We start from the raw sequence: 14,178 nt of genomic DNA on the forward strand, positions 1-14,178 counted from the left end.
TTTTTGAAAACTCAGTTGGATCCAAAAACACACAAAATCAGTAATTTTAGGAATGGTGAAGATGGCTCTATTATTGTTGAGTGTGCAACAGGAGCTAATCTTAATGATGTAAAAACTGGTATTGAAAGCAATCTGGGTGAACAATATAGTGCTGTTGTTCCCACTTCGGTGCCAAGATTGAAAATAGTGGGCATGAGCGATCAGTTTTCCTCCGATGTCTTCATTGACTACTTAAAAAGTCAAAATGAAGACATCGCTATAAATGATGTTAAAGTAGTGAACATGTTTGAAAATCCACGCTTCACTTATAACAAGTTTAGTGTTGTAATTGAAGTCGATTTCGATACTTATAAATGTTTGTTATGTGCGAAAAAAGTAAATGTAGGGTTTGATCGGTGCTCGATAGTTCCCGCGATTAATGTGTTGAGATGCTTCAAATGTGGAGAATTTGGGCACAAGAGCATGGATTGCAAAAATTGTGATAGATGCTCTAGGTGCAGCCAACAACACAAAACGTCGGAGTGTACGTCAACTGTATTGAAATGTATTAATTGTTTGAAAATGAATAAAGAACGAAAAATGAACTTGGACGTCAACCATGCCGCATTTAGCTCGGAATGTTTGCTTTATAAAAGACTTATTGATCAGAAGAAAAGCAGCTTGCGTTTCAATAAATAGCAGCCAAGTTCCAGGAATGTGAATCAATTCGATTTTTTATACTTGAATATTGCGGGGTTGTCAACAAACTACGTAGCATTACGTCAGATTGTTGAGGAAAAACGTCCTCTTTTAGTTTTCTTATCTGAAACTCATATTGTAGAAACTGAAGCTTTTGATCAGTATAGTATTCCGGGATATATTGTTGCTGCTTGTTTATCACATTCTAGACACACTGGCGGTGTTGCTATTTATGTCAAAGAATCAGTTCAATTCAACCTTCGTACCAACGAAGTTATTGATGGCAACTGGTTCTTGGGCATTACAGTTGTACGTGGCATGAAGATGGGTAATTATGGTGTTTTGTATCATTCTCCCAGTTCTAGTGACCAGCGTTTTGTTGAAGTTTTAGAGAACTGGTTTGAGACATTCCTTGATTCTAGTAAATTAAATATATTGGCTGGTGATTTTAATATTAATTGGCGTGATAACCATAATTCGAATCATTTGAAGCGTTTAGCTGAGTTTTTTAATTTAAAGCAAACGGTAAATGAGTATACGCGTATTTCCAGGCACAGTAGAACTTTAATTGATCACGTTTATTCCAATTTTGATTCCATTTGTTCAGTTACGGATACTGATTTGAAAATAACCGATCATGAGACTTTAGTGATTATTGTCTTAGACCATGTTAACGATAACGATAATTTTGTAAAATTGAAGTGCTGGAGGAAATATTCGAAGCAAGCTGTTTCGAATCTTGTTGAGAGAAGCCTGGATTTTCCATTCGCGGCCGGTAACTTAGATGAATCCTATATTGGCCGCTTGAACACTGGATTCCGTATGTATTGTTTCAAGATAGTTATAGAAAAAATGCTGTGACGTGTGCGCGTAGATACATCCGCGTAGTAAACTGATTGAATAAGTAAATCCGTTTCGAACGAAATATCTAAATTATGTAAGTTACGAAAACCGCGCGAATTCCGAAAGCCGTGCGAGACAACCGAAGTGAGGAAAAAGGGTTATTATCATTTAAAGAGTGCCACCAAAATAAATGTGATAGCCTATGTTTGCAAGTTGATTAATTTTGGTTTCCTCCCTAGATATTCTACTTATTTACTACTGAGCTTTGTATCAAATTAGTTAATTTAAAGAACGTATCAATCATTTCAAGATTTCGCGACCGCACCGAACAAATTCTATAAGCTCAAAAGCGTTTGACAAGCTCTTATTCGGTATCACTTCTGCGTAAGCTCCGTAGACGTAGGCGCGTTGAATCCGACAGTCGGCAAAGGTTTAACCTGTACCAACACCGCTGAAGGAACTACCTCGAGTCAGTGAAACCGTTTATAGCTAAACATCTAAATTACGTAAGATACGAAAATCGCACAAATTGTGAACGCCACGCGAAACAACCGTAGAGAAAAAAACAGCTTATTATCACTTAAAGAGTGCCACCAAAATAAATGTGATAGCCTATGTTGGCAAGTTGATTAATTTTGGTTTCCTACCTAAATATTCTACTTATTTTACTGTTGAGCTTTGTTTCAATTTAGTTATTTTACCGCACGTATCAATCATTTAAAGATTTCGCGACCGTACCGAACAGATTCTATACTACAGAAGCTCAAAAAAACTTTTGGTGAGCTCTACGGCATTGCGAATCACTTCTGCGCAAGCTCCGTAGTCGTAGGCGCGTTGATTCCGACAGCCGCGAAAAGTTTAACATGCATCGATACCACATAAGGAAAGATCTATTCTACGTATGGTTTAGTTCATAGATTAACATTGACTGCTGTTTAAAAATGTAAGTACTTGAACACTAAGAAATAAGTTAACTCAAATGCTTTAACCGCATATATAAGAGATTTCGCGTATTGAGAGAATAATATAGTAATCGAGTACAACAAACTTAGGGGAATACAATACCTCCAAAAGTTTAAAAGCTATTAATTGTCACATTCCTTTCCTTTTCTTATTTCCTAAACCATTCCTCTCCTTGTTAATCTGCTTAATGCTATTGGTCTGCCTGCGTCTTCTTTTTAAAGTTCAAGACTAAATAAGAAGATTTATTCTACAACTTTAAAGGTTAATTGCCTCCTCTCCGACAAATCTGGATTCCGGAAATAACACCCGTCAACCCCCATTGAATCGTCGCCGTGATGAAGCCCTACTGACTAGCAAACCACTTGTTGGTGGTACTAAAGCGGTGACTGAAGCTGATGTTCGGACTGTTCCTGAGCCTGCTGAGTTGTTCTGGCTGTACCTCTCCCGTATTCACCCTAGCGTGAAACCGGAATCAATTGAGAAGCTAGTCAAAACTAGCGTTCAGTGCGAAGATCCGGTAAAGGTTGTGCCGCTTGTGAAAAAGGGATCCGATACGAACCGAATGAGCTTTATTTCGTACAAGGTCGGAATGGTTACAAAACTACGCGAAATTGCTTTGAGTTCGGATACTTGGCCAGAGGGGATTTTGTTCCGCAAATTCGAGGACACAAGTTCAAAAAACATGTGGTTGCCTCGTTTGAACACGCCGACCAACAATCTCTCCTGTTCCGGGTCCTTCGCATTATTCCACTCCCGTCGCTGGAATGGATGGCATCTAATTCCGAGTTACATGCAGTGTTGCACAATCGAAGCTGCAGCATCACTTGATGTAGTCGATTTTATTCCCAATTCCTGTAAACCTGAACGCACTGCCTATCGCACTATGGGAGACCTCGTTCCGCTCGATCCGGTCGCGCACGCTGTTTCCAGTCATCATAGTTGTTCTGACCCTGCGGTCGAGTCATGTTCAGGCAAGTATGCTTCCAGTAGCAACAGGTATTTGTCTGATCAGTTTTCGAGTTCCAGTGTTACGCCTCTAGATACCAAATCCTTCACCGACTTCCTCCTGTTGAGTAGCATTTCTGTTGCCAACGGCAACCACTGTACAGCATGAGTCACCAAACTTCACGCCCGGGTCGCATTATGGACTGCATTTTGGAAGCCCCTGGTTCCTCTATTCCAGTCCCGCTGATTCCTGCCAGCGCTCACCACAGTCGTCCCGATCCTGTAACTAGATGTGGATCAGGGGTCTTCCAGCTTGCTTCAACAGGCAAGTACAAATGTGATCAAGACAATTCTTCGCCTGATATGCCTTCAAGTTACAGCACGTCTTGCATTTCCAATGTTGCTTATTTCAATCCTGAACATCACGGTCTGCAGTCCACCGATGACGGCTTCCTTTATAACACCGATTCTGAACATACTGCACCGAATCGTAGCTGCCACGTTTCTGAAACTGTCAGCCCAGAACGCATTGCCTACCGCCCCATGGAAGCCCCTAAGCCTTTCAACGCAGTCGTATGTACTGATTCCTGCTATCGTAGTCGTACTGGCCCTGTGGTTGAGAACGGTGAAGGTGTCTTCCAACCTTCGATTTCAGGCAAGTATGCGTTTATTGAAACCAATTCCTCGCCTGATCAGCCTCCATCAGATAACATAGGTTGGCAATCGGAAAGGCAAGGTTCAATCGGTGGTGAAGAAGACCTTCACCACCAACTGAACCTTGCCTTTCCGATTGCCAACCTATGTTATCTGATGGACTTGTGGTGTATTATCAAAATGTTCGTGACTTGCGAACTAAAATTGACGACTTATTCTTGACTACTGTTGAGTCCAACTACGATGGAATAGTTCTTACCGAGACCTGGCTAGATGATCGAATTCACTCAGCACAATTATTTGGCAGTAGGTTCTCAGTTTTTCGTAATGACCGTAACCGGATGAACAGTGCCAAATCACGCGGTGGTGGCGTCTTGATTGCGGTTTCCAAACGACTGAACTATTGACTCGATCCTGCTCCGGTTAGTACTTCTCTTGAGCAGTTATGGGTGAAGATTACGACGTCACACAACATCTCGATGAACATTTCAAATGGTCTTATCTGCTTTGATCGATTCTCTTCATCGACTTTCTCTTTTCATAACCACTGCTATGCAAACAGATATCGCGCTAATTCTACCACATAGTTTGATAAAGGAGGTTCTTATCTAGCGTCCAAAACGTCAAATACAACAGGGAAAGGTTTTCCAGCTGAGGTATTGCCGAAACAGAAAGACGATGAAGAGAATCGAGCAATGCAGATATGACCTTTTGAAATGTTAATCTAGACATGATAAGTATCGGCGTTATGTACCTTCCTCCTGACCGTAAATCTAATTTGAGCTGCGTTGAGAACCATATCAGTTCCATTGGTGCTGTATTGTCCCGATTACATCATAACGATCTAGCTCTGCTATTTGGCGACTAAACCAGTCTGGACTTGTTTGGAATATTTCCGCGAATGATCATCCAACCATTGACATTCTTCGGTCGTACATGCCTGCTTCCTGCTGTGCTCTTTTGGATAGTTTAAGCCTGCATGGTTTAATGCAAATTAATTCTGTACCAAACAGAAACTCTCGGCTGCTTGATCTTGTGTTGGTGAACGAAGCCGCCGCACTAGAGTGCAGTGTCGCTGAGGCATCCGAGCCTCTGATACATCTAGACGCCGATCATCCAGCGTTGGAAGCATTCATCAATCGATCAGTTCCTGTTCTCTATGAAAACATCGTTGATGTACAAAGCCTGGACTTTCGTAGAACTGACTACGTCGCGTTGAATCACTCACTGGCCCAGGTAGATTGGCAGTCGCTTGACTTGTGTTCGTCCATTGATGAAGCCGTTAACTATTTCGACGAAGTTGTTAGCCGATTAATAATGGATTGTGTGCCTCTGAGGAGACCTGCTCCGAAACCTGCATGGTCCAATACTCGATTACAACACCTGAAGCGTGCGATATCGAAGGCTCTTCAAAAATACAGCCAATCCCGTAATCCATTCACCAAGCGATTATTTTCGTTGGCAACTAATTGCTACCGAATGTACAACCGTTTTCTATACAAGAAGTACTCAAGACGTATGCAGACCAATCTCCGGCGTAATCCTAAGCTATTCTGGACGTTTGTGAAGACAAAAAGGAAAGAGGATGGGCTACCGGTTGAGATTCATCTAAGCGATAAAAGAGCCAACTCTTCTTTAGAGAAATGTAACCTCCTGGCTGAGCATTTCAAGAGTGGTTTCAACGATTCAACGGCATCGTTAAGCCAAGTTGCTGAAGGGATCAGAGATACTCCCAGTGACGCGTTCAGCTTTGATATTTTCACGGTTACATTGGACCTCGTCGACTCTGCCATCCAGAAGCTGAAATTCTCGAACGCTGTTGGGCCTGACGGCATTCCATCGTCCATACTCAAAAGATGCTCAACAGAGCTTTCCTCTCCGCTTTCAAAGCTGTTCAATATTTCGTTACAACAAGGTGTATTTCCCTCTCGTTGGAAATCTTCGTTCATGTTCCCGATTTTCAAGAAAAGGAGACAAACAAAATGTAGAGAATTACCGAGGAATTACTTCACTTTGTGCCTGCTCGAAAGTATTCGAGATAATCATCAACGACACTTTATTTGCCAGCTGTAGAAACTACATTTCTCCTGACTAACATGGTTTCCACCCCAAACGTTCGGTCTCAACAAACCTCGTTCATTCATTTCCCTATGCCTACGGAATATGGAGGCAGGGGCACAGGTGGACGTCGTATACACGGATCTCAAGGCTGCTTTCGACCGGGTTGATCATGCCATTCTAATTGCCAAACTCGAGAAGCTTGGTGTTTCTCATGGACTTACTCGTTGGTTTGAATCGTATCTTACCAATCGAGAGCTTTGTGTGAAAATCGGGTCTGATCAATCGGATTATTTTTCAAACAACTCAGGCGTTCCTCAAGGCAGCAATTTGGGACCGCTGCTATTCTCCATATTCATTAACGAAATCGGTTTGATACTTCCAACTGGCTGCCGGTCATTCTATGCAGACGATGTCAAGATGTATGTGGTTGTGCGATGCTTCACTGACTGCCTGCGGTTGCAGCACCTGATCGATAGTTTCGAAGACTGGTGCTCTAGGAATTTTCTGACGTTGAGTGTTCAAAAATGCAATATCATCACTTTTCATCGCAAGCTAAAACCTATTGCATTCAATTATACGATCGATAACCAACCTCTGCAGCGTGTGGACAACGTTCGTGATCTAGGAATTACACTTGATTCTGCTTTGACATTTAAGCTACATTACACGGATATCATAGCCAAAGCTAACAGGCAACTCGGATTCATCTTTAAGATCTCTGATGAGTTTCGGGATCCTACCTGCCTGACAGCTCTATATTGTTCTCTAGTGCGATCGATCTTGGAATTTGGTGTAGTAGTATGGTGTCCGTATGAAACAGTTTGGATAGCGAGGATCGAGTCTGTTCAGAGGAAATTCGTTCGTTACACTAATCGCCACCTTCCTTGGTACGATCATACGAACCTTCCACCCTACGAAGATAGTTGCCAACTACTGGGTATTGAAACTCTTGAACGTAGGCGGAAGATTAACCAGGCAGTTTTTGCAGCAAAAGTGCTGATAAGCGAAATCGACTCTCCCAGGATTTTGGCTGAATTCGAAATCTATGCACCTGAACGAGTTCTACGATCGAGAAGTTTCCTGCATCTCGGACCTCGTGCAGCTAATTACGGATTACATGATCCAATACGGTTCATGTCTACCCGTTTCAATGAATTCTATGTTTTTTTCGATTTCAACTGCACAGTGGAAACATTTCGTCAACGGATTCAACGTAGTCTGCTGGAGAGGTGACGATACGGTTCGACACATGCAGCTGCTTTCAATCAGCAAATTGTTGCAAGACGGTGAGTAGCTGTCCATTAATGTACATCTGATGAATTTTGCTACCGAGCATTTCCAGCCCAAAACGCAAACCGGTTGGTCATGAGTGTTTCCGATTTGAATGAAACATTTCTCACGTGTTCGCTGCTACTAATGGTTGCATTTTTCATTTAAATATGATTTTTTCCTCCAGAGTAACTTTTGAAAAGGGCGTATAAAAAAATGGATTATTTTTTTTTCAAAAAATCATAACTTGAAAACTATTGATCTGATCAAAATGGCATATGAGAAGAAGTTTTAGGTAGTTAAATTATCTTTGCGGAAAAAAATACACTGAAAGAAAAACTTAGTAAATTAGTATCTAAAAAACGTAAAACGATGATTATCTCAAAACACCCCCCCTTCGATCTTTATAATTTTTTTTTTCAAGAAAACTGAAAAAATGCCCTAATATTTGGTGAAGATTGTATACTGGTAACTTTCTTTAAAAAAAATTTATAATTTTTGAAATTTTTGTTGGTTTTTACAAGTTGGTGAAATTGCATATTTTTTAGTAAAATAGTAATTTATTTGGATTCTACGCATAATTTTCAAAAACATTGCACATAGAAACTTTTTTTCTAAATCCAGCCGTTCTCAAGTTAGTGCAATTAAAAAAAATAATTATAATAATTTTCTACATTTTGGGCCATTTTCAAATGTTAGTCGTGATGTCCAGCAACGAGATGTTTTTCCATGAATATATATTAAAAAACAGACAATTCATTCTCAAATATGGTAGCTGTCAGACTTACCCGTTTCTATTTAGACGCAGCGGAAAAGAAACAAGTTTATAAGTAAATACTCTCAAATATACCCAAATAATCAACAAACCCACTCATGTGCCTTTTTTCTGTCCTCTATTAGTTGTATACCTGGATAGAATTGTGTATGTCATAACAGAGGCTCAAAACATAAACAGGTAAACAAATATGTTATTAAACCTGTAATTGAGATAAATTCTCTAGGTACTTCTCTGACGTATACCATATTGTGCCTTAAGAGCTCATCCCGCGATATCACAACTACATAAAAAGGCACTCCGTGGAGGCTTCTTACACTCACACTTAAAAAAGTTTGCTATAATCAATTGTACCTAATGAAGATAGGTATAATGTCAACATTGTAATTATTCTGCTACATATATATATATATTGGGACGATCTTCACCTGTTCCATTCAGTTCATCTCTCTTAGCGTTTCAAGTTAAAAAGCAAGTAGTTTTTTACGATGGATAACAATTTCAAGTGTTGTAAACCTCCACCTAAATCAATTTCAAAGCATGACACAGTAGCAGTTCAGTTGTTTATCTCAAAATTATTAGAATTTTTAAAGTTGCAAATAACAGTCCAAAAGTGTATTTTTATGTCAGATGGAGCAGCATCACAATACAAAAACATAAAAATTTTTGCTAGCATTTGTGGATTTAAAGATAAGCATAATGTAGAAATTGAATGGCATTTTTTTGCAACTTCACACGGCAAAGGTCATTGTTATGTGATTGGCGGTACCCTTAAGAGAATGGCAACCAGAGCAAGTTTAGCTAAGCAACACGAGCACCCTATAACGAACCATTAACAACTGTACGACTGGGCAAATAGTCGTAAAGAAGATCTTCAAACAAAAATGTCATTTTGTTATGTTTCTACGGAAGAATACAAAAAGGCTGACACGGAATTTGATCCAATTTTTAAGAAAGTGAAACCAATTCCTGGAACTCGAAAATATCATTGCTATATTCCAGTTTCAAACAACCAAATTTCAGTAAAAATATTCTCTAATTCAAACGATACACCCAAATTATTCAATGTATTCAAATAATATGAGTTGTAAAATAAAATAATAAATATATACTGTTTTTTATCTCAACAAATCTTTCATTTGACCATATCAACGTGCTTCTCTTCCGCTGCCTCTAGATAGAAACGGGTAAGTCTGACAGCTACCATATCTGAGAATGAATTGTTTGTTTTTTAATATACAATCAAGAAATAAAATCTCGTTGCTGGACATCTCGACAAACATTTGAAAATGGCCAATAATGTTGAAAATTGTTATAATTATATTTTTTTTAATTTGCATTAACTTGAGAACGGCTGGACTAAGGAAAAAAATTTCTATATGCAAAGTTATCGAAAATTATGCGTAGAATCCAAATAAATTGTTATTTTTCAAAAAAATATGCATTTTCATCAACTTGTAAAAATCAACAAAAATTTAAAAAATTATAGATTTCTTTTTAAGGAAGTTACCAGCATACACTTTTCACGAAATTCAAGGGTATTCCATCAATTTTCTTGAAAAAAATTTTTATAAAGATCGAAGGGGGGGTGTTTTGAGATAATCATCGTTTTACGTTTTTAAATACTAATTTACGAAGTTTTTTCTTTCAGTGTATTTTTTCCGCAAAAATAATTTAACTACCTAAAACTTCTTCTCATATGCCGTTTTGATCAGATCAATAGTTTTCAAGTTATGATTTTTTGAATAAAAAATAATCCATTTTTTATACGCCCTTTTCAAAAGTTACTCTGGAGGAAAAAATGATATTTAAATGAAAAATGCAACCATTAGTAGCAGCGAACACGTGAGCAATGTTTCATTCAAATCAGAAGGGGTCGAGACAAAATTGACATTTTTTTTAACGATTTGAGCTAGAAATGCTACCTGTTTCCTTTTTTGTTCCCGATCAACTCTGCGGTGACGGCCTCGACTGATCCAAGGACAACTCCATGCCATAGGACGAGGTTATTGTTTTTTATGATGAAGACCATAGTATTATTATTATTATTCGATATTTATTTTTATAATTGATGTGTTTTTCTGTCCTTTTTATATTGTTCCTTGTATTTTGAAAAGATATGGGGTTTTTACGCCTATTTGCGCAAATATTTGCCAAATAGGCCCATCAATCTTCATTTAGACAACAAAAGTCCGATGAAGAGAATAATAAATAAATAAATAAATAAATCCATCGATAGTTCAAAAATTATGAATCTTATAAATCTGAAAAACAAACTGACTTTTTTAAGATTTTTTTTTTTAAATATTTTTAAAAATCGGAATACAATCATTTAGGGCTTGTGGTAAGGTTCTTGAAACAGAAGTGTACGATATAATTCATATAGTGAAAGATAATATAATTCATACTTACACAAAATATTGACCCAGTACACGCTTTAGGAATTCATCAGCTGTTGATTCAACGGGATCAGAGCTTTCATACGTACTTTTTTTTCTTGACGAGCGGCGACTTTTGTGCCAGCCCCACTGTTCTAGAATTTTAAGTTCGCTTCCTCGCCGTCGACTTTTAGTTTCCAAGTCGATTAATAAATCTAAAAAAATATAATTTTATTTATGATTTAAAATTTTGATAAGAATACGTGGAAATACAAGGAGAAATGAGCATTCCGTCTCGCACGCTGAGCCGGTCAAGTCGCATCGGTCTCGTTGTACGACACTAGTATTTGAGTTTTTGAGTTTTTCCCCACGCGAGGGTTTTTTCTCGCCAAAGTTAGTTGGCATAGTGTTAATACAACTAGTGCGCGAGTGAGGAAGCCGCTAACCATACGCCGAGCGCTTTGCTTACGGTCCAGCTTTAATCATCATCATCGCATCATCCCATTGATAGCAACAACGAAAGCACGTTATATTGCCTACCGAGGCGACCGAGGCATACCAGCTATCAGGTTATCGACCCAACAGCCGTTGGGGCAAACAATAGCCTCGCACCAGTCATCTGCCGCCTCACTGTAATAGATATACCGTGTCGCTTTGTTTTCACCAGTATCGCATCTACCCGCATGGTCCAATATTAGATTAGGTTGGGTCATAATTAGGGTGATTCAAAATTTTGTAAATATGTAGTATATATCTATAATTTTTTTTTCTTGGTTTTTTTTGTTCGGGTTCAGCGTTACCTCACTACGTCGCTATTGGCAAGGTTCGGCTGCCTGTACGCCTGTTTGTACCTCGGGTAATGAACTGCTCGAAATGTAAACAACTTGGTCATACATCGGACTACTGCTCGATCAAACCACGCTGCGATCAGTGTGGCGAGCAACATCAAGCAACATCGGTGCTCCTCCAAAATGCGTGTACTGCAAGGAAAGCCTACATACCCTGACTGACTGCCCGAGGTATAAACAGCAGGGAGAAAAACTTAAGCGGTCTCTGCAAGCTCGCTCCAAGAGAACACTAGCAGAACTCTTGAAGAATACCGCTTCATCTTCTCAGATCACATCAAAAAGCAGTAACACGTTCTCCATTTTGCCAGTTTAAGACTCTGACTCAGAGGTCGGTGAGGGTAGTCCGTTTGTCTTTAAAGGCAATACGAGAAAACGAGCAAAAAAACACAACACCGAAAAGCCTCGTAAGGCCACTCGTACGGACCAAGGGTGGAAGGGTCCACCTTGGAAAAATCAAGAGGTAACGGAAATGCACCGAAGCCCATTCCACCGGGTTTTCAACCTTGTAATTATGACAAGAACTTTGCGTCACTTCCAGGATCATCTAAAACCCCAGATGTCCCAGTTTTTCGGCCAGAAAAGCAGCTGAGTAATCAGCAAGATCATGCTCCCATGTTCACGTTTTCTGGTATTGTGGATAGCTTCTTCAGTATATTCAACGTCTCTGACTCAACGAGGAGCATTATTAATTTAGTGCTGCCAATGGTGAAAACTCTTTTGAAGCAACTAGCTTTTAGGTGGTCCTTCCTTGCATCGATCATATCCTTTGATGGATAATTCTCCGAATGAGGTCGGGGATATGATCTCTGTTCTTCAGTGGAACTGTAGAAGTCTTATGCCAAAACTTGACACATTTAAATTTTTGGTTAACAATTTACTTTCTGATGCATTTGCCCTTTGTGAAACATGGCTCTCTTCAGACAACGATCTTGCTTTCCACGATTTCAACATTATTCGCCTTGATCGCGCAGATTCGTATGGAGGGGTGCTTCTGGGGATCAACAAGCTCCATTCCTTCTACAGAATCGATCTGCCTTCGGTGACAGGCATTGAAGTTGTTGCATGTCAGGTTAATATTCGAGGTAAATGCCTCAGTATTGCCTCAGTATATCTTCCACCGCGAACTGCGATTTCTCGTCAAAGTTTCTCGGATATCTGCACGGCTATGCCGGAGCCACGATTGATCTTGGGAGATTTTAACTCTCACGGTACAGGCTGGGTGGAACTGTACGACGACAACCGCTCAACCTTGATATACGACATGTGCGACTTCTTCAAAATGACAATTCTGAACACCGGGGAAGCAACACGAGTAGCCAAACCTCCAGCAAAAATAAGCAGATTAGACCTCCCACTTTGCTCGAGTTCACTATCGTTGGATTGCTCGTGGAAAGTAATTCAAGATCCCTACGGTAGTGACCATTTACCAATCAAAATTTCTATTACCAATGGTTCATCTTCTACTCGCTCGGTCGACATCGCGTACGATCTTACGAAAAACATTGACTGGCGAAAATTCGCGACCGCGGTTCTTGATGCCAGTCAATCGGTTGACGTACTACCTCCGCTGGACGAGTACTCCATTCTCGCGCGTGTCATCATCGATTGTGCGCTGCGAGCACAGACGAAACGTATTCCGGGTGTTTCCGTTCGCAAGCGACCGGAACAGCGAGAAGTCCGCCGCGTTTAAACGCTTCCGCAAACACGGTAAGATCGAGGACTTCGAGCGGTACACCGACCTCGAGAAAACCTTTAAGGGCTTGACTATTGCCAAAAAACGCGGTTACTGGCGTCGGTTCGTCGATGGTTTGTCGCGAGAGACTTCCATGAGAACACTCTGGAATGTCGGCAGGAGAATGCGAAACGCGTCATCACCGGTCAACGAAGACAAGAAGTACTCAGACAGTTGGATATTCAACTTCGCACGGAAAATTTGCCCGGATTCGGTGTCGGTTCAAACCAACGTTCGTGATCGTCCGCCGGGTAGTAACGAAATAGATTCCCCGTTTTCGATGGTGTAATTCTCACTTGCTCTCCTTTCATGTAACAACTCAGCTCCAGGAATGGATAGAATCAAGTTCAACTTGCTTAAAAATCTCCCAGACGTCGCGAAGAGACGCTTGTTGAACTTATTCAATCAATTTCTGGAGCACAACATTGTTCCGGATGACTGGAGGCAAGTAAGAGTTATCGCCATTCGAAAACCCGGTAAACCCGCGTCGGATTATAACTCGTACCGTCCCATCGCGATGCTGTCCTGTATACGGAAATTGTTGGAGAAAATGATTATTTTCGTCTAGACAAATGGGTCGAGTCGAATGGTTTACTTTCAGATACGCAATTTGGATTTCGGAGAGGCAAAGGAACGAGCGACTGTCTTGCGTTGCTTTCAACTGAAAATCAACTGGCCTATGCACAAAAACAGCAAATGGGTTCAGTTTTCTTGGACATTAAGGGGGTTTTTGATTCTGTTTGTATCGATGTTCTTTCGGATAAACTCCACGATAGTGGGCTTTCACCAATTATGAACAACTATTTGAGCAACTTGTTGTCTGCGAAATATATGAGCTTTTCTCATGGAAACTCGACAACTTCACGAATTAGTTACATGGGTCTCCCCCTGGGCTCATGTTTAATTTTTATGTAAAAGACATTGATGGTTGTCTTGATGAAAATTGCTCGCTAAGGCAGCTTGCAGATAACGGGGTTGTGTCCGTTATAGGGCCAAGTGCACCGGACCTGCAAGGACCATTGCAAGATACCT

At 40.2% G+C, this 14,178-nt stretch overlaps 1 protein-coding gene across 6 annotated transcripts in view; it reads right to left on the reverse strand.

Annotated features, from left to right (window-relative positions):
- LOC135707022 (calcineurin-binding protein cabin-1-like) overlaps window positions 1–14,178 on the reverse strand; it is a 340,814-nt gene that overhangs the window by 284,011 nt on the left and 42,625 nt on the right. For all 6 annotated transcript variants that reach the window (XM_065228739.1, XM_065228740.1, XM_065228744.1 and 3 more), the window contains exon 5: window positions 10,601–10,781. In XM_065228739.1, coding sequence (XP_065084811.1) covers window positions 10,601–10,781 — 181 coding nt within the window. The remainder of the gene's footprint in view (window positions 1–10,600; window positions 10,782–14,178) is intronic.

The sequence above is a fragment of the Ochlerotatus camptorhynchus genome, unplaced genomic scaffold, assembly GCF_037179485.1.
Source record: "Ochlerotatus camptorhynchus isolate MF236.1 unplaced genomic scaffold, CSIRO-AGI_Acam_v1.1 ptg000301l, whole genome shotgun sequence".
In the NCBI taxonomy this organism is placed as follows: Eukaryota; Metazoa; Arthropoda; class Insecta; order Diptera; family Culicidae; genus Ochlerotatus; species Ochlerotatus camptorhynchus.